This window comes from Phocoena phocoena, chromosome 13, assembly GCF_963924675.1.
Source record: "Phocoena phocoena chromosome 13, mPhoPho1.1, whole genome shotgun sequence".
Classification (NCBI taxonomy): Eukaryota; Metazoa; Chordata; class Mammalia; order Artiodactyla; family Phocoenidae; genus Phocoena; species Phocoena phocoena.
Window position 1 is genome coordinate 74,904,058 of NC_089231.1, and position 24,955 is coordinate 74,929,012.

Genomic DNA, 24,955 nt, shown 5'->3' on the forward strand with positions numbered 1-24,955 from the left:
TGCGGTGTGCAGGCTTCTCATTGCAGTGGCTTCTCTTGTTGCGGAGCTTGGACTCTAGGTGAGTGGGTTTCAGTAGTTGTGGCTCGCGGGCTCTAGAGCGCAGGTTCAGCAGTTGTGGCTCACGGGCTTAGTTGCTCCGTGGCATGTGGGATCTTCCTGGACCAGGGCTCGAAACTGTGTCCCCTGCATTGGTAGGCAGATTCTTAACCACTGCGCCACCAGGGAAGTCCCTGCTTCTAAATTTTTAAAAAAATTTTTTATTGAAGTATAGTTGATTGAAACACACTTTAATAATTACCACAAATTTGTAATTTACCAAACTTTATCAAGAAAATAACACTGCAAAAAAAAAAAGAAAAAGAAGAAAATGACACTCCAAACACTAAAAATCTTTTGGATTTATTTATAATAATATATATAAGTGTGAATTTAAGAAGGAAATAGTAAAAAAATTAGTTAATATGGCTATTTCTGGATAGTGCAATCAAAGGATATTTCTTTTCTCTTTTACACCTTTAGTGCTTTCTCCATTTTCTACAACATCCATGTGTTACTTCTTTATAATCAAAAAAGTTTTGACAGCATAAAAATATAATGAACTGGGCTTCCCTGGTGGCACAGTGGTTGAGAGTCCGCCTGCCGATGCAGGGGACACGGGTTCGTGCCCCAATCCAGGAAGATCCCACACGCTGCGGAGCAGCTGGGCCTGTGAGCCACGGCCGCTGAGCCTGTGCGTCTGGAGCCTGTGCTCCGCAACGCGAGAGGCCACAACAGTGAGAAGCCCGCGTACCGCAAAAAAATATATATATATATAATGAACTATCAATTATTTTCTATATAGGTCAGAAAAACATAGAATTACTCCTTATACTGGCATATAAAAGAGAAAATTTTAAGACAATCTGAGTCCAGATAGTCTGCCTAACAAATGCTATGCACTCTGAACACACTTCAGGGGCCAGTGCATCTCTTCCCAGGGTGGGCAGCTCCCTGGCTCTGCTGGCCTCTGGCAGCATCCCCAGACCATCAAAATACAAAGTTGTTGTTCTCTCCTGCCTATATATGGACATAGTCTGTATTAACTGGATTACTGACTAACATGAGTACATGCCAGGAGGCGAAGGCGATCAAGCCACAAGAGAAGTCCTCTGAAGTGAAGTGATAACAGCTAGGCAGCACTAACAGAAAACCCTGGCTTCTTTCAGCTGAGCATGATTTGGCATGCAGGTCCAGGTACCCAATTGTATCTATTGGACTGATCTTTTGGAGTGAAAGCCATTGACTTAAGCAAATGATAAATTTAAGCAAATCCATAAGTTCTAAAATGGTCTCTATGAGGGTGTGAGGGAAAGAGGTCCTATCAGGCACTGTTACTTGGGAGTATGAATTGAAGTAAGCCACTGTGGAAAGCAATTTGGCAGTGTCTCTTCAAATGTAAAATGGTCACCTATGACTCAGCAATTCTACTTCTCAGGAACTGCTCTAGAGAAATACTCCCACGTATGCACAAACAGGCATGCAAGGATCTGCACTGAAGGACCATTTTTAATAGTGAAAAACTGAATTTCAAACAACAAAAATAACCATCGTGGTAAGCTGAATAATAACCACCACCACCCCCTCGCCAAGATGTCCACATCCTAATCCCTGGAACCTGTGAATGTGACCTTAGATGGCAAAAGGGACTTTGCAGATGTGATGAAATTAAGGATCCTGAGATGCAGAGATTACCCTGGATTATCTGGGTGGGCTCTAAATGTAATCACAAGGGTCCTTGTAAAAGGCATGCAAGAGGAGTCAGTGAGAGGAGAAAATGACATGATGACAGATCAGAGACAAGGGTGATATACTTTAAAGGTTCGAGGAAGGAGCCACAAGCCAAGGAATACAGGTGGCCACTAGAAGCTGTGAAAGAGGCAAAGGAACGCATTCTCCCCTAGAGCCTCGGGAAGGAACCAGATCTGCCGACACCTGACTTTAACCCAATGTGACTCATTTAGGACTTCTGATCTCCAGAAATGTAAGAGAATAAGTTTGTGTTGTGTTAAGCCACTAAGTTTGTAATAGTGTGTTAGCATTGCAACAGGAAACTAACACACTCATCAGTAGGAGAATGGCTAAATAAGCTATGGTATTTCCAGAGTCTTGTACAGCACTTAAAAAACTGCAATAGATCTATATGTGGAGACACAGAAAAATCAAAACATATCATTGAATTTAAGAAGCAAGTTATAGAATGATATGTCTAGCATCAAATCTTTTTTTTTTTGATGTGGACCATTTTTAAAGTCTTAATTGAATCTATTACAATATGACTTCTGTTTTATGTTTTGTTTTTTTGGTCACAAGGCATGTGGGATTCTAGCTCCCCAACCAGAGATTGAACCCACACCCCCTGCATTGGAAGGCGAAGTCTCAACCACTGGACCACCAGGGAAGTCCCCAGAATCAAATCTATTATGCAAAAAAGAAAAAATAATAAAAAGTGTTATGTGTACACACACACACACACACACACACACCACACACACATAAACATACACATTCAACAATGGTCTTGAAGAATATACCAAAAAAATTTATCATTGATTTAACCAGGGTGGGGAGTAGATGGAAACAGGACTAATGTAGGTAGCCAAAAGGAACTTCAGTTTAACCTGCATTTTTTTATAAGAATGTATTTATGTATTGGTTTTTAAAGAAGTTAATGAATACATTAAAATGTTAACAATGCAGCATCAAAGTAATAGTGATACAATTTCTGCAGTCTTCTCTCCTTCTGAAGTAATTATGCATTTGACCCATAGTTGATCACCTGCTGTTATTTACATTTGTCTACAACTATTGACTAAACATCTTGCAAAGCAGACTACACTCCTTGTGTTCACCCCACCATCACCACTGTAAAACAAGCCAGAAAGAGGGGTGGAGGGAGGAGAAAGCATGGGGCACCTTCAGGAACTGACAGTCCTTTCATAATTATCACCACAGGTACCTTATATGACTTAGGAAAGAACAGGTGCATGACAATCCCCCCAGTAGCCCTGGCCAACAGGTGGTATTTTATGGCAGCCAATATGGAAGCCAAGAAGACAGATAATAATCAAAATTGATTTATTTAGCAAGACCCTAGGCATACAGTTGGAGGAAAACTGAAATGAAGACTATTATCTCATCTGCCAGCCAGATTCCAAACAAACTGGGAAGGAAGAAAATTCCAAAGGGATCACAAACACACCAAAAAAGCACTATCTCCACTATTCACTACTAGGAAAAAAAATTTGTTGATGGGATACTTTTGCTTTCATATACACTGGGCAGCTAACTGAATATACATAAAATAACTTTTCAGCAACATAGCACCTTCCAAAGAGAGTTCATACACTGTAAGTACATAATCACAACCATCCTTAACTAATCCTTACGTTAAACCTATTATTATCCCCCTCTTACAGATGACTAGGCAGTCTAACAATGGTTTTGAAGCCTCGACCCTGGGCTGGAATCAGACAGATCTATTTCAGCCTCAGCTTTACTAGTAACTGTATGACCTTCATCAACTTCACTTCTGTGCCATGGCTTCCTTATTTGTAAAATAAAGATGACAATAGTACCAACCTCATGAAGTTGCAGTGAGGATTAAATGAGATAACGGGTGGGAAGTGCTTAGCACAGAGCCTGGCATGCAATATGCTGACACTGTTGTCCTCATGGTGGTAGAGGTGGGGACAATGATGACAAAGAAGTTGCAGTGGAAGAAACCAGGGATTATTAAGGTAATTGAACTTGCCCAAGGTCACGGGCAGAGCTAGAGTTTCAATCCCAGTCTGACTCTTTAAACCTGACTTTAACCTCTAGGCAATACTGCCTCCCACAGTCTTCAAATACTTCGTCCTAACTTTACAGCTAGCCAGTCATACCTGAGAACTTTTTTTTTCCTTTTTTTTTTTATTGAAGAATAGTTGATTTACCATGTTGTGCTAATTTCTGCTGGACAGCAGAGTGACTCAGTTATAAACATAGATACATTCTTTTTTTATATTCTTTCACCTGAGAAATTTGCTGAGGTCACAGAACACTGTACTAAGATTCAGTGACTCTTATTCTAGTGCTCATTAATTACCTGATAATTAATTCTGTTGGTGAACAGAGGCAGTTTATTCATTTATTCATTAACTCTTCCAAGTCTAGAATTTGGAATTCTCTAAAAGTACCTAAACGCTTTCCAAAGAATTCCGACCAAAGGATAAACAGGTGGTAGTATCCTCCTAGGAGAACAGATCAACATTTATGAATTTAAATATCACCTCAAAGCTTTCACTTAAGTGTAACATAAGTATTCAAAGCCTTGACTATTTAAGCTGATCACCTCCAAACCCAAAGGTTCCTTCCCTTACATGATTAAAAACAAAAAACAAACCCAAAGACCTATTGAGCCTTTTTCACATCAGTAAAGCATTCTGGGCTTCTGCGGGTTTTGCTTGTTTTACTGAACTATAACTGGCATACAATAAACTACACATATTTAAAGTGTACAATTTCAGGAGTTTCAACATATGTATACATACAACATGAAACCATCACCACAATCAAAATAGGGAACATTGCCATCACCCCAAAAGTTTCCTCATGCACCTCTGTAATCCTTTCTCCCAACCCTTCCTGCCTGCCTTCATCCCCAGGCAGCCACTAGCAAGGCCCTACTTGACCTGCAGACCTGGCCTCCATCTCCTATCACTCACTCTCCTTTCCCCCTTTGCTTACTGGGCTCAGAGCTCCACACTAAGGATGCTAAGGATGCTTCCCTCTCAGGGACTTGGCTCTTGCTGTCCTCCGTCTGGGATGTGCTCCCCCCAGTAGCCATATGGTACACTCTCATTTCTTTCAGGTCTCAAATGCCATCCTGGTCTTTCCTTTCCAGTCCACTGTATGTAAAACAGAGCCCTTCCCCACACCATTACTCTCCATCCCTTTTACCCAGCTATACGTTTCTCCATAGCACTTATCATTTGACATATTATTCACATGTCCTGTATTTGACAATTTGTTATCGTCTACGGAAAGCAGATGCTTTCCATAACTACAGATTAGTTTACACTTCCTAGAACATCATATAAATGGAATCTTACAGTATGCACTCTTGTATGACTGGGTTCTTCCACTCAGCATAAATCCAAGTTGTCAGTATCAACAACTCATTCATTTCTATTGCTTAGTATTCCATTATACGGATGTACCACACCTGTTTATCCATTCACTTGTTGATGGACATTTTGATTATTTCCAGTTTTTGGCAAACACAGATAAAGCTGCCATGAACATACATGTTCAGGTCTTTGAATGGGGCGGGTGGTGGGGGGTCCTTATAAACAAACACAATGAAAGATGAGAAACACTAACCAAAATGCTTGGGTTCAAAATTATCTAAACTACGGAGTAAAAAATATCTTGGCCACCTTGAACAAGTCAATTAGCTTCTCTATCAACATCCAGATGTATGACGCCTGTCCCCACCTGGAATTTGTAAAGAAAAATGAGACAGGAAGCTGAATTCTTTTGGAACTTCCACAAAGAAACTAATGCTTTTTTCTTGTAAATTACCTTAATTTTAAAAAGACTAATAGTCTATGAAATGTAATGCAAAATTCAATAATATTTGTCATTTTTGAGCTATTGCTTTTTTATTTCTCTTGAATTTATATTTATTTCAACACTTAAAAACTAATTTCCTGCATGCTTTCACTTTTTGCCAAAAACATAAAATTAAATACAGATAGCTATTTCAAAGGCCAAGAAAGAGCTTCATTCTGCATCTTTAATCCGCTCAAGTAGATTCAAAGTCCTTACCTACAAGGCCCTACTTGATCTGCAGACCTGGCCTCCATCTCCTATCACTCACTCTCCTTTCCCCCTTTGCTTACTGGGCTCAGAGCTCCACACTAAGGATGCTAAGGATGCTTCCCTCTCAGGGACTTGGCTCTTGCTGTCCTCTGTCTGGGATGTGCTCCCCCCAGTAGCCACATGGTACACTCTCATTCCTTTCAGGTGTCAAATGCCATCCTGGTCTTTCCTTTCCAGTCCACTGTATGTACAACAGACCCTTCCCCACACCATTACTCTCCATCCCTCTTACCCAGCTATACTTTTCTCCATAGCACTTATCATTTGACATATTATTCACATGTCCTATATTTGACAATTTGTTATCGTCTATATCCCCCAATAAAATAAAAGCTTTTTTAAGAACAAGGATTTTATTTTATCCCCTGCTATGTCCCCAACACCCACGACAGGGGGCTCAGCTCACCTCTGAATTCCACAAACACCTGTTAATGAATTTGTTGATTAAACACTATTGACTGAAAGACAAACAAAAAAACCTTCCCTTTGAAATTCACTGAGAAGAAAATTTTTAATTCCAATTCTCTGCTATTGCTTAAATTAAAATGCTAAAAAAAAAAAATTAAAATGCTAAGTTAACGCTGATCTACCTCTTAGGATGGGTTCTTTTTTCGGATTCACATTTATCTTTGAGCAGCACTTACATAGCGAAAAGAACACTGGAATTCAAAGCCAGGAAAGCCAGGGTCTAGTCACTTGTCCTGCCATAACTAGCTATGCTACCAAGCCAAAACCTCTCCTGATCTCAGATAACTTCTCTCTAAAATGAGGGAAACAAGTATCTCTAAGGTTCCTCCTTGCTCTAAAATTCTGAGACTCTATTGCAGCTAGTGCAGTCTTACGCGTTAAGGTTGCCAATCATAAATTAGTCTCCTCAGTTTGAGTCTCATCTTTCTCAATCCAAAATTGTTAACTGAAAGATTCTATATAAGTATAAAATCCTGTAAAAATTGGTCACTTTCACCCAGATGTCCAGTGGAAGGAGAGGCTTGGAAGAGCCTCACAGGGGTAGTAGCATTTCAAAAGTTAGTTTTTAAAAAGCTGATGAACCTCTAATCTTCCTCAAATGTAAAAAGAGTAAGTCACTAGAAAGGAAATAAAGATACCTGTTTATTACCCTATCTTTACCCAGTTATTAAAACAATTACAAATATGAGTATCATACATGCATGAAGGTAGTGGAATATTATGATGAGGAGCAGACATGTTTGAGGCCAAACAGACCTGGGTTAAAGTCCAGGCTCTCTTCTCCAACTGTGTGTGATCTTGAGCAAGTTGCATACCTGCTCTGTACTTTACTTGCCTTACCTGTACATGGGTACAATATTTACAACTGTTACAACAGGTAACAATATTTAGCTACCAGGATCCCTCCCCAATCTTTTTCAAACCAGGGTCCCTTGGAGAATTTAGTAAGACAATGCCTGACACATAGGATACACTTACTCAATATTATTATCATTAAATATGCAAAACACAAACCTAACAGCCACAAAAACGTTCTTAGCTATTTCTCCTGATACTATGTTGCCTGTATAACATATGGAAAGAAATGAAAAAAGTTCTGACTATATTCAGAAATGTTTATCACCCGTATACATATTGGTTTCTGAGAGGTCAGACCATAAAAATTTTTTTTAAGTTTTAAAAAAATCTTCCAGGCCAGAAAGATTCTTTCTATTAAATCAGTCATCTGTGGAAATACCTGACAACTACTCAGTACATTTGTACAGTAAACATCTTAGGAAAGCCAGCTTAACCGCTCAGGTATTTTTAACTAATCCTACACTTTTTAATAATAAATAAATTACATACGTATAGAAATTTTGGATCTGTGAACTTTGTCTCTAAGGAACAAAGAGCATCTGCCTTCCTCATTTCACATACAAGAGAACCAATTATATCAAAAGATTCCACCATCATAACATAATGCCCCTTGAGTTTTTAAGTATATAAGACACTCAGACACACCTTGCTTTTTATAGAAAAGGCCCAAATGAGACATAATAAAACTATGATTCCATGTTCGGAATTCCCTACCAATTTGCACATGCCTTATTTTTTGGTGGCCAGACTGTAAAATAAGTCATTAAGAGTTCACAATGGGAATGCCGCAGCCGCAACCTCAACCTCAAATCCAGACACAAAAATATAGAGGAACGTATTCGCATCTCAGACACGTCCAAATGTCTCCGCCAACGGGATCCCATCACTGCCGTTTCCAGAAACACATAGAAATGGGTTTTAATCCATTTCTATAAATGTGCGTTGTGCTGAAAGCCAAAGTGCCCGCAAAACCGCATAACACAAAAGATTCCTCGCATTCCGTTTATAGCCAGAAGACAAGCCATCCTCTCTGCGCCCTACCCCAGAGAGTCCTCCTTGCGACAACAAGAATTTCGTGACACCCCATGCTACCTACACATCAAAATGTCACCCCACAAAGTAGAGGGGGAGCAGTGCCTCGATGAACCGATCCTGCCAGTACTGCCACCCCTGGGCAAACACGAAACCAAGAGAAGTCGGTGGAAAGTTCCCATCCATCCAGCATATTTGGTTTCCTTCTGCCCCCAAACCCAGCGGCACAATTGCTGAGATTTGCTTTTGCACCTGCCACGGCTCCTAAGCCTGGGCTTCTCCGCGACCCCCGAGCTCATAAAAAGGCCTTGCGGCCTAAAACGCCCGTGACCCTTGCGGATAGCGCACCGAGGGCCGCTGTAGCATCCCCCTCGCTGTCCACACTGCCCGCTTCCCTGACAAAGGCCCCGTGTCAATCCGAGGCACGACACGGAGTAGTTGCTGGATTGCCCATCGCGGACCGGCAGCTGCCACTACCTTCTCCCGAAAAAAACAAACAAAACACACACGCACACGCACAGCACTAGGGAATGACGAGGTGCGGGGGGGGTGTAGAGCGTTAAAATTAAAATGTCCCCAAAGCTAAGCAGCCTGGGTGTGCCCTGTGCGTCCAAGGGGTCCGTGGGGGAAGGGAGACCGGGCCCGGGAGGCGGCGGCGGCTCCTCCGGGGCTTCAAGGCCGTGCCGGGTGATGGTCTAATAAAATGTTGGTAGTCGGAACGTTCAAAATGAACCCACAAATGAAATCCCCGGAGGGCTTGAGGCCCCGAGGAGGGAGGGAGGCGGGTGGTCTGCAGACTCGCGGCGCGGCCCGCACCTGCCTGCCCGGCGCCCACACACACCTGCTGGGGCAGCCTTCGTGGGCCTCGGGGTCGGGGTGAAGCGGAGATGAGAGGGCCCGACCCCGGGAATGCGGCGCGGGTGGGCTAATCTGATGGCGGAGGCCGGGGGCAGCCTCGCTCACCTCCAAGTCGGTGTCGGCGGCCTCCGGGGCCCCGAGAATCTCGCTGGGCAGCTCGGCCAGGTCGGTGACCCGGATCAGCCCGTCGTGCAGGAAGATGGTCTCCTCCTTCACCGAGAGCCACTGCGCCGAGTCCGCGGCCGCCGCCGCCGCAGCCGCCGCGGCCGCCGACGAGCCCATGGCCCCGGCTGAGGGGTTGGCGGTGAGGAGCAGCCGCCCGGCCAGGGGAGACGCCAGCAGTAGCCGCCGCGATCACCAGTCCATGGCAGCAGCCGCCGCGCCCGCCTGCAGCGCCCCGCTCGCCGCCTCGCCCGTGGAGCTCCGCCCTAGGAGGTCCGAGCCGCCATCCTCCCACCCCTGGCCCCGGAGACCCTGGCCCCGCCGCCACCGCCGCCGCCGCCGCCGCCGCCGCCCTGAGGAGCAAGATCCGCCTCTGCCTCTCGACAGCCAACTGTCAGTGAGACGCCATGTTGGGGGCGGAGCTCCCGGCATGCCCCGCGGGGCGGACAATACCGGTCCCGCCCACCCGTTTGGCCCCGCCCTCCTCCCCGCAGACCGGGGGCAGCCGGGTTAGCAGGACCTCCTCTGCCTCGCGTGCCACTGCGTCTTCCCCTTAGAGTGACCTCCCACGCCCCTTGCTATTCGAGGGCGCCCTGGGTCTGCAGCGCACCAAGAGAAGAGGGCACCGCCTCCCCTCCTCCCACCTGCTCAGGTGTGCACTCCTCTCTCTTCGGCCAGAGCCCCCACCCTGGGCCCCTGGGCAGAGTCTGGAGGTTCACTTTCACTCTCACATTTAAATGAGATACGTGCAAAAATCTGGCGCAGAATAAGCGCTGCACATTTGTTCATAAGCACTTGGTAGAAGTGCACGGTAGGTGCTTCATATTTACTACAAATTCTAGTACCCAATAAGCGCTCAAAATCTGGTGAAAATAAAGCATGGGTCACAGTGTTTGATGTCCAGTGTCTGGCACTTAATAAACGCTCCGAGAGGGAGTTAAAACTATTGTTATATTCCATCAGTATTCAACACTGATTGACATACACCTTAAAAATATGCCCGCCATCCCACTTTTACTAAAACAAGAAAGAACTATGTGTGTAGAGAAAAATGTGCGGGAGAATAAGTACCAAATTGTTAATGTGAATTGCCACGCAAAGTAGGACCAGCCTGGAATGGTTGAGGTGAGATTATCTTTGTATTGCTTTTATACTTAAAAAATAATAATAATAAAGCGCTCTTTGGTATCAAAGGACTTGAATACATATGTCCACCAAAAACCCTGCATAGGGCACTTTATAGCAGCTTTATTCATAATTGCCAAAACTTGGAAGTAACCAAGATGCCCTTCAGTAAGTGAATGGATAAATAAACTGTGGTACATCCAGGAGCTTCCCTGGTGGGGCAGTGGTTAAAAATCCGCCTGCCAGTGCAGGGGACACGGGTTCCATCACTGGTCCGGGAAGATCCCACATGCCACGGAGCAACTAAGCCCATGCGCCACAACTACTGAGCCTGAGTGCCACAACTACTAAAGCCCGTGTGCCTAGAGGCCGTGCTCCACAACAAGAGAAGCCACCGCAATGAGAAGCCCACACACTGCAACTAACAGCAGCCCCTGCTCATCGCAACTAGAGAAACCCATACACAGCAAGGAAGACCCAACACAGCCAAAAGTAAATAAATAAATAAATTTATTTTAAAAATAGATAAAATAAATAAACTGTGGTACATCCAGACAATGGAATATTATTTAGCACTAAAAAGAAATGACTACCTGGGACTTCTCTGGTGGCCCAGTGGGTAAGACTCCGAGCTCCCAGTTCAGGGGGCCTGGGTTCAATCCCTGGTCGGGGAACTAGATCCCGCACGCATGCCGCAACTAAGAAGCCCACGTGCCACAACAAAGATCCTGCATGCTGCAACTAAGATCCAGAGCAGCCAAAATAAATAAATATTTAAATAAATAAAAATAAGAAGAAGTGACTATCAAGCCATGAAAAGACATGGAAGAAACTTTAAGGCACATTACTAAGTTAGAGAAGCCAATCTGAAAAGGCTATACACTGTATGATTCCAACTCTGTCATATTCTGGAAAAGGCAAAACTATGGAGACAATAAAAACATCAGTGGTGGCTAGTGGATTTGGGAAGATAGGGATGAGTAGGCAGAGCACAGAGGATTTTTAGGGCAGTGAAAATATTATGTATAATACCATAATGTTGGATACATGAAATTATACATTTGTCCAAACCCATAGAATATACAACACCAAGAGGGAGCTACAGTGTAAGCTGTGGACTTTAGGGATTATGATGTGTCAGTTAGGTTCATCAGCTGCAACAAATGTACCACTCTGGCAGGGGATGTTGAAAATGGGGGAGACTATGCGTGCATGGGAGCAGGGAGTATGTGGGAAATCTCTGCACCTTCTCGGTTTTTCTGTGAACCTAAAACTGCTCTAAAAAATAAAGTTTTAATAAAGAATGAATGAATGAATACATTAGAACATTAAAGTGCATACCCTTTGATCCAGCAATTCAACTTTGAATAAGTTGTCCAAAGGAAATAATCAGACCCATAGTCAAGGATGTACATACAAGGATATGCAGCTCAGTATTGTTTGTAAGAGGAAAAATTATAACCAGTTTAAATATCCAACAGTGTGGGACTGGTTAACTATAATAACGGTATATCCATAACATGGAATATTACGGAGCCATTCAGAATAATGTTTATGAAAATATTAATACAAGTGAAAGTTCATGATATATTGGTGAATGGAAAAAATCAGGCTAAAATAGTAAGGAAATTTTGAAATTTAATTGTATTTACTGTATGATTGCATTTTTAAAATTACACAGATGTATGACTATAGGTGTAGAAGGAAAGACAGGGAAGGTAGCATGTCTGATAACATTTGGATGAATCTCAGCAGTGCATTTACAGGTAGGTGACTGGAGGATTTGTGATTTGGGCTTTGCAATGTTTTCCAAGTTTTCTCCTAGAGCATGTACTACTTTTTAAAAAAGCAAAAAAAAAAAAGGGCTGCCCTGTTGGCGCAGTGGTTGAGAGTCCGCCTGCTGATGCAGGGGACACAGGTTCGTGCCCCGGTACGGGAGGATCCCACATGCTGCGGAGCGGCTGGGCCCGTGAGCCATGGCCGCTGAGCCTGTGCGTCCGGAGCCTGTGCTCCGCAACGGGAGAGGCCACAACAGTGAGAGGCCCGCGTACCGCAAAAAAAAAAAAAAAAAAAAAAAATCTATTGAACACCTAGGAATCAAAGTGTCTCCACTCATATAACCATCATACTACCCTTCCAAGTATTCATTAATAGCCCCATTTTATAAGGAACTGAGGCTCAGAATTAAGTGACTTGCACCTGCCTAGGAATTGGCAGAACTGAGATTTGAACACATAGCTGGCTCCATCCTGTACTGCCTCCCTCCCAAATAAGTAATTCATATACATTGCACTGTTACAACAATCTCATGTGCCTTACAATGACTGTTAATTTCATTTTCATGATATTGATCCCACACGCATTTCCTAAGCTCCTAGCAGGTGTCAAATCCTGGGAGGTGTACAGAATGGAGATATCATTACCCCCACGTTCAGCTAGGAAACTGATGCACAGTTGGATACTTTACTCAATATCTCACAGACAGTAAACATCAAATCTCAGATGTGAACCCAGGTCTGTCTGATTCTATAATCCCAGCTTCCTTATTTTGTCTCACACCTTCCAAATCCAATGGCAACCATCAGTTTTTGAATGCTCAGGTTTCGGAATCTAAATAACCTTCTTGTGTGGCTCAAAATAAATTCTCCTCCTCATATTGTTTATATTTCAAGATCAGGAGTCTAAATGCCGAAGAAGTACAGATCTTTCTTGACCTATGATGGGATTATGCCCTGATAAACCCATCATATGCTGAAAATATCAAAAGTAGAAAGTCTCACTGAACATAATAGCTTAGCTCAACCTACCTTAAACATGCTCAGAACACTTACATTAGCCTACAGTTGAGCAAACTCATCTAACACAAATCCTCTTTTATAATGAAGTATTGAATATCTTGTGTAATTTATTGAATACTATACTGAAAGTAAAAAACAGAATGGTTGCATAGATACTGAATGGTTGTAAGTATATAGGTTGTTCATCTATAGTGGAAGCTTGCTGCCACTTCCTGGCATCACGAGAGAGGATCTTACCACGTATCACTGGCCCAGAAAAAGATCAAAATTCAAAATCTGAGATCCAGTTTCTACTGCATGTATATCACTTTTGCACCATTGTAAAGTCAAAAAATCTATAAATCCAACCATCCTAGGTCAGGGACAGTCTGTATCGTCCTTCACTTCAATTAATGGAAACAGCACATATCCAAGGCTGAAAGTCTTTAGACTGCATACTGAATAGTTATTTAAATCTGAAGTTTTAAAAAGCCACTTTAGTCTTGATATGCTTACTGTTTTCATGGTATATATTGTCCCACAGTTTACTTTCCACCTGTGTTCATATTTACTATGTATGTCTCATCGTATGTAGTAGGGTCTTATTTTTATTCACTCAGTCATCCTCTGCCTATTAATTTTAGTGTCTCAGTCATTAACATTTTATACAATTATTGATATGCTTGGATTTACATCTACCATTTTGCTGTTTTCTATTTGTCCCTTTGTGTTTTGTTTCTATGGTCCTCTTTTGATGCCTTCTTTTTGGTTATTTGAAAAACTTTTATTATTCCGTTTTAATTTATCTATTAGCCTTTCTAGTATCTCTTTGTATTATATTTAGGGGTTACTCTAGGGATTATAATATATGTATCTAAACTTTCACAGTCTACATAGAGTTAATATTTACCATTTTCTGTAAAATGGAAAAACCTTAAAATAATAGTCTTTTTATCACCTCCAAAAAAAATAGTTATTTAATATTTTAGCAACAGTAATTAATTAGTCATAGGACTGCATGGCTGCCACTGTACCACGATGAGGCAGCTGATGAATTAGTATTTATAGAACCCCCTCTGGAAAAAGACCATTTACTGGGAATTTCTAGAACAGATCAGCAAGACAAAGAAAGTCCCTGCTCAAAAGAACTCTATGCTGGAAGCCTGGAGGCAGAGAATCCAAATTTAGTCAAGATCACACACACACACACACACACACACACACACACACACACACCGTACACACAGGAAACATCCATTCATGGAATCATAGAAAGGAAAGGTTTATGGTTTATGACTTATTTTCTTAGGCAACCCTCTGGAGGAAGCATGAGAAAGCAGGAAGAAGAGCTATGAGTAGATTGGACTTCAGTTTCCCCTTGGAGGCATCTCCCCAGGAGAGAGCAAGCTTGTTGATGGAGACTGTCTCTCCACTGCCCCAGCTGCTGATGCAGTGTTCACTGGCCTTGGCTCAAGCTGGGGCCCCTCTGGGATTTTGCAATATCTCTCTCTTCTGCTGGCTTTTCTGCACCAGCTGACTGTCTAAAATGAGTCTGTAATCCTTACCAGGCCCACAAAAATGCGAGTGTAGCCTGGAGATAAGTGGTCCTTGATAAGCCTTAATAGAGCTTGAAATAGCTTTAAACAAAGCAGCCATGTTAATTTTTAAAGCCTTTCAAAACACCAAGGAAAAAAACACATGCCTACATCTGCTAAATAAATACGTGCACACACATTGACAGAACCTGTGGGGGAGATTGAGTGTTTCCATCTCACTAATCACAGTCTCAAAGAGGAAGCACACACACCTACTCAAAATCTTTTTTTCCAAGTGATCTGGTCGGCCCTGTTTTCTTCTTCTTTTTTATTTTAAATTTATTTCAAGGAAGATTCTGTCAGCTCATAGGTGAGTCTATGAGGCAGCAGAGAAAGGAAATCGGATGAAAAAGATATTTGAAAATGAAGAGGGAGAAATTCTCCTTAGAGCTCCCTTGATTACGGTAACTTAAGGGACAAGCCTCCACGTTGATGAAAAGCTAAACGATGAAAAGGCCAACGATGAAGCAGCATGACGTGCAACTGTCATTGGAGGAATCGGCACCTTGGAGCTCCGAAAGATGCCACGTCCTCTCTCGCCCCCTTGTGGACATCAGAGGCCGTACCGCACTGGAATTTCCAATTCTTAATAAATTTGCAAGCACTTCCCTGCTGCAAACAAAAACTTACATTAAAAAACGGTAGCCCTCACAAAGGAAAAGTGGGCAAAAGACACAATCTTAGAGTTTGCACAAGAGGAAAAGCAAACACTCTATGTTTTCATTCATTCAGTATTCACTGAGTGCCTACTTTGTGCTGGCAAAATGTTAGGTTTGGCACTCCTCTCTAGGAAAAAGGCAGCTTCCCTCCCTCCAGAAGCTTAGGATGGGGAAGTGACTTGGAACAAGTAATTCCAAAGGGGATGAGAAGTCCAGGGACCTGATCTGAGAAATGAGGAAGGTTCCCTGAGGATGTCCTGGCGGGGGGGGTTGTTGTTGATCTTTCAGTTTTTTTGAGATATAATTGACATACAGTACTGTGTAAGTTTAAGGTGTACAGCATAATGATTTGAGTTACATACATCATGAAGTGATTATCACAATGAGTTTAGCGAACATCCATCATCCCATATACAAACAAAAGAAAAGAAAAAATGTCTTTCCCTTGTGATGAGAACTCTGAGGATTCACTCTCTCGACGACCTTCATATATAACATACAGCAGTGTTGATTATATTAATCAGGTTGTACGTTACATCCCTGGTACTTATTTATCTTATAACTGGAAGTTTGTACCTTTTGACCACCTTCATCCAATTCCCTCTCCCCCCCCCCATTTCCAACTCCCACCTCCACAGATTTGGTAACCGCAAATCTGATCTCTTTTCCTATGAGTTTGTTTGTTTGTTTGTTTTGGAAACATAATTGACCTACAACACTATGTTAGTTCCAGGTTCACAACATAGTAATTCGATATTTCTTCACATTACAAAATGACCACCATGATGTCACATTTAATGCTGGTAACTGGTGTGTATGAGTTAGCTAAAGGAACGTGAGGATGGTGGGTGGGAAGATTTAGTAACCAAAGAAAAGCATTTGCATGAAATGCAGGATGTGTAGTGCTTGAATCATGGCCTGCGTGGATTTGGGTCCTACCTCCCTTGTGTGTTACCTTTGACAACTTATTCCTCACATCTGTGCTGCATTTCCCCACCTTAAAATAGGATGATAGTAATGGTACCGACCTCATAGCACTTTTGTGAGGATTAAATGAGTTAATATGGGCAGGACCATTAGCACCATGCCTGGAATGAAGAAGCTCTCAATGCATATGAGCTATTATTAAATATGGCACCATTTTTTACCTATTAATTCAAAGATTTTCATTTGAACCCAGGCATGGTGAAGTTCTGGGGTAAACACACCATCTATTGCTGGTGGCACTTTAAATCAGCATGGTCTTTGGGGGAAAGCACTTTGGCCACACGTATCCAAAAGGCATAAAAGGACCGTGCCTTTTGATCCATCGTTCCACTCCTAGAAATTTATCCATAGAAAATTTTCATCCAACGTGGAATTATTGGGGCTTCCCTGGTGGCACAGTGGTTAAGAATCTGCCTGCCAATGCAGGGGACATGGGTTCAAGCCCTGGCCCAGGAAGATCCCACATGCTGTGGAGCAACCAAGCCTGTACGGCACAACTACTGAGCCTGCGCTCTAGAGCTCGCGTGCCACCACTACTGAAGCCCGCGCACCTAAAGCCCATGCTCTGCAACAAGAGAAGCCACTGCAATGAGAAGCCCGCGCACTGCAACGAAGAGTAGCCCCCGCTCGCCGCAACCAGAGAAAGCCCACGCACAGCAACAAAGACGCAACGCAGCCAGCCAAAAATTTAAAAAAATAATAAAATTAAAAAACAAAACAAGGAGTTATTAAGTTCCTACTCTCTGCTAGGCTCTTATAACTAAGTCATAGCTCCTATCCTCAAGGAGCTGAAAATCTAATGGGGGAGAAGACAAGTAATCAGAACATATGCTGCAGGGCAAGAAGTCCTGTCAGTGATGGGACAGGTTGAGAGTACAGACCAGGAGCACCTGATCTGTATTTGGGATGAGGCTTGGGGCAGGGGCACAGAAGAGCTAGAGCAGCGGTTCTCAACTCGGGGTTATTTCACCGACCCCGGGGACATTTGGCAACGTCTGAAAATGATAATTATCATCATGACTAGGGTCGGATGCGACTGACATCTAACGAGTAGAGATCAGGGATGCTTCTAAACATCCTACAATCCACAGGACAACCTCCCCTGCACCCAACAAAGAATTATCCAGCCCCGAATATCAATAGTGCTGAGGCTCAGAAACTGATCCAAAGGGATGATTGAAATTAGTCAGGTGGGGGAAGGCTCGTAGCAGAGAGGAGTATTCCAGGGCTTCAGAAGAACGTGTGCAAAACCTCAGAGGTGAGAGAGAAAAGGGTAGATTAGAGACCAGAAGAATAATAACTCATATTTGTTACTTCCCGTGTGCCAGGGATGCTTCAAATATACTCACCAAAACCAAACGGGGTAGGCACTTCTGTTATCCCATTTTACAGATGGGGACATCAAGACACTGAAGGAGGAAGTTCTCACAGCTAGGAAGAGGCAGAGCTGGGATCTGAACCCAGGGAAGCTCATTCTGGAACCAGTCCTCTGAATCCTAAACTAGCGCCAGAAGCTGCCCTTTCTAGCTGAAGAGTTGAAGGGCAGAGATTGTTAGGGTGTAGGGTGCATATTGGAGAGACATAGCTTGAGAGGAAAGCAGGAGTCTGATCAGGAAGGGGCTTGTGAGCTATGTTAAAGGAATTTTCCCGAAAGAGCAATGAGAAATCAGCGGAGAAATTTGAGGAGAATGAGAGAATTGCCTTTGCATTTTTATTAAAAATTTTTTTTAATTTACTATTATTATTATTATTTGCCTTTGCATTTTAGAAAGATCCTCTTGTTGTCTTGTGGAGAATGGCTCAGCCTATAGGCTGGATGACTATTTGGGCTGTTGTAGGAATCCAGACGTGAACTTGAACTTGGGCTTAGGTGAGTGTGTAGTGGCATGGAATGAAGTGGGTGAATTCCAAAGCACTTGAGAAGATATGGGAGTTTAGGGAGTGGCTGAGGGGGGCTAAGAGGATTAAAGGCTGGGCACCTGCCTGGGAGATTTTCTTAGTTTGGTAGTGCTGTCTTAACAAAGTATCATAAACTGAGCGGTTTAAACCACAGAAAGTTGTCTCACAGTTCTGGAAGCTAGAAGTCTATAATCAACAGGGTGGGTGCTTCTGAGGGCTGTGAGGGAAGGAACTATTTCAGGCCTCTCTCCTTGGCTTGTAGCTGGCTGTCCTCTCCCTGTGTCTTCCCATTGTCTTCCCTCAATGCGGGTCTGTGTCCACATTTCCTCTTCTTATAAGGACACGAGTCATATCGATTAGGAGCCTCTCTAATGACCTCATTTTAATTTATCACCTCTGTAAAAATCCTACTCCATAACATAAGATCAGACTCTGAGGTACTGGGGGTTAGGACTCCAACATAGGAATTTGAAGGGACACAATTCAATCCATAACAGAGTTGGAGCTATGATTCCCTGAAATAGGATGTTTTAGGGAAGGAAAATGAGTGGGGGAACAGAGCAAAAAACTATAATTCAAAAGAAAACAGTTGTATTCAAAAGGCTATTTATTTATAATGATGTACATTTAAATGAAATAGTATGAAGCCATTAAAAAGGATAATTAAGAAACTTTGACAGCAATATAAACATTTATGAAATAGTCTATGAAGAAAATCAAAACACAGGAGTTTACCTACACTAATATGGACTACATATGTGTGCACCTAATAACTTGAATAAAGCGCAGAGGAGGAAACTGTTACGTGAGGAGGAGAATCTGCAGGTGGATATTTTCTTTTTAATATCCTTGTCACGAAGGAATTCAATCTAAAGCAGCACTAGGACTCCAGGATCACACTTCTGGGGTTTTTTTCCCCACAATTTTAGGATTATTTTAGGCTGTGCCCTGGAAGTTACTTATTTTTATATCAGAGTTTCTTTATCATAAAAATTTGCATTGAATGTTCTAATTAGTAGAAAAAAAATCAGTACGTTGATCAGATTCCTGCCACTGTTCACATTGCTAGGGTATTTTAGTTTTTCCTTGTCCTCCTTAAACCAGTCCTCATTTAGAGTGATCTTTCTAAAATGCAAGTGTGGGGACTTCCCTGGTGGTCCAGTGGCTAAGACTCCACGATCCCAGTGCAGGGGGCCCGGGTCCAATCCCGGATCAGGGAACTAGATCCCACATGCCGCAACTAAGATCCTGCATGCTGCAACTAAGACCTGGTGCAGCCAAATAAACAAAATTCTTTTTTTAATGAATTTTTTTTTTTTTTTTTTTTGCGGTACGCGGGCCTCTCACTGTTGTGGCCTCTCACATTGCGGAGCAACAGGCTCTGGACGCGCAGGTCCAGCGGCCATGGCTCACGGGCCCAGGCGCTCCGCGGCATGTGGAATCTTCCCGGACCGGGGCACGAACCCGCATCCCTTGCATCGGCAGGCAGACTCTCAACCACTGCGCCACCAGGGAAGCCCTTTAATGAATTAAAAAAAAAATAAAAATAAAATGCAAGCGTGATTATGAAGTCACTTCCTGGCTTTAAAATCCTGTACTGAGGGGCTTCCCTGGCGGTGCAGTGGTTAAGAATCCACCTGCCGATGCAGGGGACACGGGTTCCCACATGCCATGGAGTAACTAAGCCCGTGCGCCACAACTACTGAGCCTGCCCACATAGAGCCCGTGCTCCCCAACAAGAGAAGCCACCGCAATAAGGAAGCACGCACACCGCAATGAAGAGTAGACCCCGCTCGCTGCAACTGAGAAAGCCCACGCGCAGCAACAAAGACCCAATACAGAAAAAATAACTAATTAATAAATTTTTTAAAAATCCTGTAGTGATCTCTCTTGATTTCCTCTGGGTCCCCACAAAATCTTCAGGATCAGGCTCTTACTGGGCAAAAGTGTCACTTCTCACAGTCCTCAGCCCCTTTCCACCTACTGAACGTACTAAAATACTTAGAGTTCACATACATCATCCCTTTCTCTGGGCTTTCCCTTTTCTGGGCTTTTGCTGTAACTTTGTGGTAGATTGGAAAGTGTTCTCAATTCTTTACTTTCTCCGTTTATTAAAGTCATACATCCATACCCTTTATTATGTGACTATACTGGGGGTTGAATAGTGTCTCCCAACTTCGTGTCCACCCAGAACTTGTGAATGTGACCTTATTTGAAAACAGGGCCTTTGCAGATGTAATCAAGTTAAGATGATGTTATACTGGATTAGGGTGGACCTTAATCCAAAGACTGGTGTCCTTCTAAGAAGAGGAAGAAAAAACTTTTCTTGGCCACACCACGCGACACGTAGGATCTTAGTTCCCTGACCAGGGATCGAACCCGTGCCCCCTGCACTGGAAGTGCAGAGTCTTATCCACTGGACGGCCAGGGAAGTCCTGAAATTTTTTTTATGATAATTTTTTTTAATTTTTATTTTTATGGAAGTATAGTTAATTTACAATGCTATGTTAGTTTTTGGTGTACAGCAAGGTGATTCAGTTATGCATATATTCTTTTTCATATCCTTTTCCATTATAGGTTATTACAAGATATTGAATATAGTTCCCTGTGCTATACAGTAGGATGTTGTTGTTTAATCTGTTTTATATATAGGAGTTTCAATCTGCTAATCCCAAACTCCTAATTTATCCCTCCCCCACCTTTTCTGTTTGGTAACCATAGTTTGTTTTCTATGTCTGTGAGTCTGTTTCTGTTTTGTAAATAAGTTTACTTGGATCACATTTTAGATTCCACATATACATGATATCATATGATACTTGTCTAAGAAGAGGGAAATTTGGACACAGAGATACAGAGGAGCCATAGAGGGAAGACCACGTGATGACAGAGGCAGAGATTGGAGTGATACTTCTACAAGACAAGAAACACTGAGGTTGGTGGGCAACTACCAGAAGCTAGGAGAGAAGGATAGAATACATTCTCATTCGGAGCCTCTGGAAGGCATCAACCCTGCTGACACCCTAAAGTTGGACTTCCAGTCTCCTGAACTGTGAGACAATGGATTTCTGTTATTTTAAGCCACCCAGTTTGTCGTACTTTGTTACTGCAGCCTTAGGAAGCAAATACAGGGTCTTTCCCAAACTTCCCATCAGAGCAGGTGGAGTAAATTTCCCTGCCCCATAAAGCTGGGCTTGGCCTTGTGACGTGCTTTGGTCAATGGCATTTTAGCAGACGTGATGTGAGCAGAGGTCAAATATTCTTGTTCAATTTGTCATCTGTCAATAAAAGCACACACTCCGGGAGCTGCTAGTCCCAGAATTGGACATGTGGGGAGGCCTGAGCCACCAGCCTGGAGCCAAGCCCTGCAGATCTCATCCTTGAAGAAGAGCCAACCCACAGACCCTGGAGGGGTCCACTACATGCTTGTTATTATCAGCCACTGAGTTTTTAACCCTAAGTCCCTAGTGCCTGGCATGGTGCTTAAAGGAGCTGCTTTGTAAAGGCTTCTTAGCGCTAAATGACTTTGAAGGTGCCTTACAAAAACAGTTCACACATGAATTCACAATGTTGTATCACCTTTTGCAGCCACTGCAGCCCCCTCTGCTCCCACCCCTCATCTGCTTCTTTACCTCACCTCAAGCCAATGTCAATCTTGATCAAAGAAAGTCACCCTGGCTTCTTTCCAGTTCTTTACCACTTGTACAACTGTTCCTACTCCGGGCCTTTGCACATGCTGTTCCCTGGCCAGATTGCACTTCCCACCTGTTTCACTTGGCAAACTCCTATTCATCCTTCAGATCTCAGCTACCTCATAGGGAAATTCCTTGGCTCCCCCAAACATGACAAATGCTCCTGTTTCTCAATCTCTTTGCACACTATACTTTTTCTTAGTTGTACCTATCTTAACTGCAATTAAATAATTATTAATAAAAATTTAGATGCCTGTCTCTTTTGTTAGACTGTATACATTAAATGTATTTTTAAATATATTAAATACTTATTATTTAATCAAATACTTATATATTAATTAATGCTTATATATTTAAATACATATATATTAAATATTGCATATTAAACTCTTTTTTTTACATTTAATGACTTTCTCATATTTTTTATTTATTTGTTTTTTGGCCACGCCGTGGGCACCATGCAGCATGTGGGATCCTAGTACCCCGACCAGGGATCGAAACTGCGCCCCCTGCAGTGGGAGTTCAGAGTCTTAACCACTGCACTACCGGGGAAGTCCTTATATTAAATTCTTAATGCCACTGAACTATATACTTAAAATGTTTAAAATGGTACATTTTGTTATATATAATTTACCACAATAAAACAATTCCAAAAAAAAGTATATATTTTGCTTAGCAAATAGGACCACAACATTTGCCATTATTAGCATATTGATTATCTGAAAGGTAAATGAATAAGCAGCGAAATTAGGATTCAAATCCAAGTCCATTGGATCCCCAAAGCTATAACTTTAACCTCTACACCATTTTCAATTTTCCTGCACTCAATGAATATTTTTTGAATGAATTATTCCACACTCTATTTTCCCAAAGAAATTCCAATTTTATACTTGTACAATCTATGGGGAAATTCAGAACATGGTTGCCTTTCCTTACATGTATTTTCCACTTTGACACTGTTTTTATTTTGAATTATATACATGGAGGGTAGCACTGGGGTCTGTTCAACACTTAGAGCTTCTAGGGGACTTCCCTGGCGGCTCAGTGGTTAAGACTGCACTTCCAATGCCGGGGGCGTGGGTTGGATCCCTGGTCCGGGAACTAAGATCCCACAAGCCTCGAGGTGTGGCCAAAAAGCAAACAAACAAACAAACCACTTAGAGCTTCTAAAGGTGAGAATCAGGCCTTGGAATGGAGCAGGAACCCTCCCCAAACCCTTGTTGTAACCAGAGCTTGGCAGGTGGTGTAGGCTAAATAATAGTCCCAAAGTATGTCCCTGTCCTAATCCTGCAAATTTGTGGATACCATCAATACTTTATATGGCAAAAGGTACTTGGCAGATGTGATTAAAAACCTGATAAAAATATATTTGGTCTTTGTCCTGGGTTCCTGACACAGAGCTCCTAAAGCCCATGAAATTTTCCTGAGTGATGGGAGCGCCTTTTGTTATTCATAAGGAGCTCTTTTTTTAATTTTATTTTCTATGTTTTTTGGCTGCATTGGGTCTTTTGCCGCGCGCGGGCTTTCTCTAGTTGTGGTGAGCGGGGGCTTCTCTTCCTTGTGCTGCTTGGGCTTCTCATTGCGGTGGCTTCTCGTGGAGCATGGGTCTAGGTGCGTGGGCTTCAGCAGTTGTGGCACGTGGGCTCAGTAGTTGCGGCTCTCGGGCTCTAGAGTGCAGACTCAGTAGTTGTGACGCATGGGCTTAGTTGCTCTGCGGCATGTGGGATCTTCCCAGACCAAGGCTCGAACCCGTGTCCCCTGCACTGGCAGGCAGATTCTTAACCACTGCACCACCAGGGAAGCCCCAGGAGCTCTTTTTGATCACACCTGAGTTTATGTTAATGAGATGACTTAGGGTAGGGACCCCTAGCTGGCCACCAGAAAGACCAAGGGATTAGAAGTTTGGAAATTTCAGTCCTACCCAGACTTAAGGAAAAGTGGGGAAGGGGTGGTAGTGCTGGTGATTAAGCGCCATAAATGCTTGTGAGCTTCTTGGTTGGTGAACACATCAAGAGGTGCTGGGAGGGTGGTGCACCCAGAGAGGGTATGGTGCTCCAGGCACCATCCTTACCTTGCCCTATTTCTCTCTTCCATTTGGCTGTTCCTGAGTTGTATCCTTTATAGCAAACTGGTGAACGAATATAAGTGTTTCTCTGAGTTCTGTGAGCCATTATAGCCAATTATCAAACCTGAGGAGGGAGTCGTGGGAACCCTCCATTTGTAGCCAAGTCAGACAGAAGTGTGGGTAAGCTGGGGACCCAGTACTTGTGATTGGCATCATGTGAGAGGCAGTCTTGTGGGACTGAGCCCTTAACTTGTGGGGTCCATGCTAACTCCGGGTAGGTAGCATCGGAATTGAATGGTAGGACATTCAGCTGGTATCTGCAGAGAACTGGAGAATTGCTCGGTGTGGAAAACCCACACATTTTGGTGTCAGAAGTATTTGAGTAGAGAAACTGATCTTCACAGGGAGATACCCTGAATTATCCAGTTGGGATGTAGTCACAATGGTCTTTATAAGAGAGATCTAGGATCAGAGGAAGAAGGTGATGTGAAGACAGAAGCATTTGCACTGGTGTACCTAGGAGGAAGGGATCGCAAGTCAAGGCGTGTGGGTGGCCACTCACTACCAACAGCGTGACATTAGCCCACTGAAACTGATTTTGGACTTCTGACCTCCAGAACTGTAAGAGAATATATCTGTGATGCTTTAAGCCATAGACTTTGTGGTAACTTGTTACAGCAGCAACAGGAAAACTAAACAAGAGGTATTTGGATGCTAAGGAAGTAGTATCGCAGGCACGAGGTTCCCAGCCTTGTCCACAAGCAGTCCTGCCCTAAGCATTGCACTGATGCACCAGAGCTGTAGGAAGCAGGTGGACTGGAAAGGAGGACATCTCAAAGGTAGAGATTTGGATTCCACCTCTGGAACCTTGCTAAGGGAC

The 24,955-nt window shown here is 43.0% G+C and overlaps 1 protein-coding gene across 1 annotated transcript in view; it reads right to left on the reverse strand.

Annotated features, from left to right (window-relative positions):
• Nucleotides 1-9,399, reverse strand: part of HECTD4 (HECT domain E3 ubiquitin protein ligase 4) — a 187,886-nt gene extending 178,487 nt beyond the window's left edge. Inside the window, exon 1 of the mRNA XM_065889553.1 lies at nucleotides 9,223-9,399. Within this exon, the coding sequence (XP_065745625.1) occupies nucleotides 9,223-9,399 (177 nt within the window). The remainder of the gene's footprint in view (nucleotides 1-9,222) is intronic.
• Nucleotides 9,400-24,955: the final 15,556 nt, after the last annotated feature.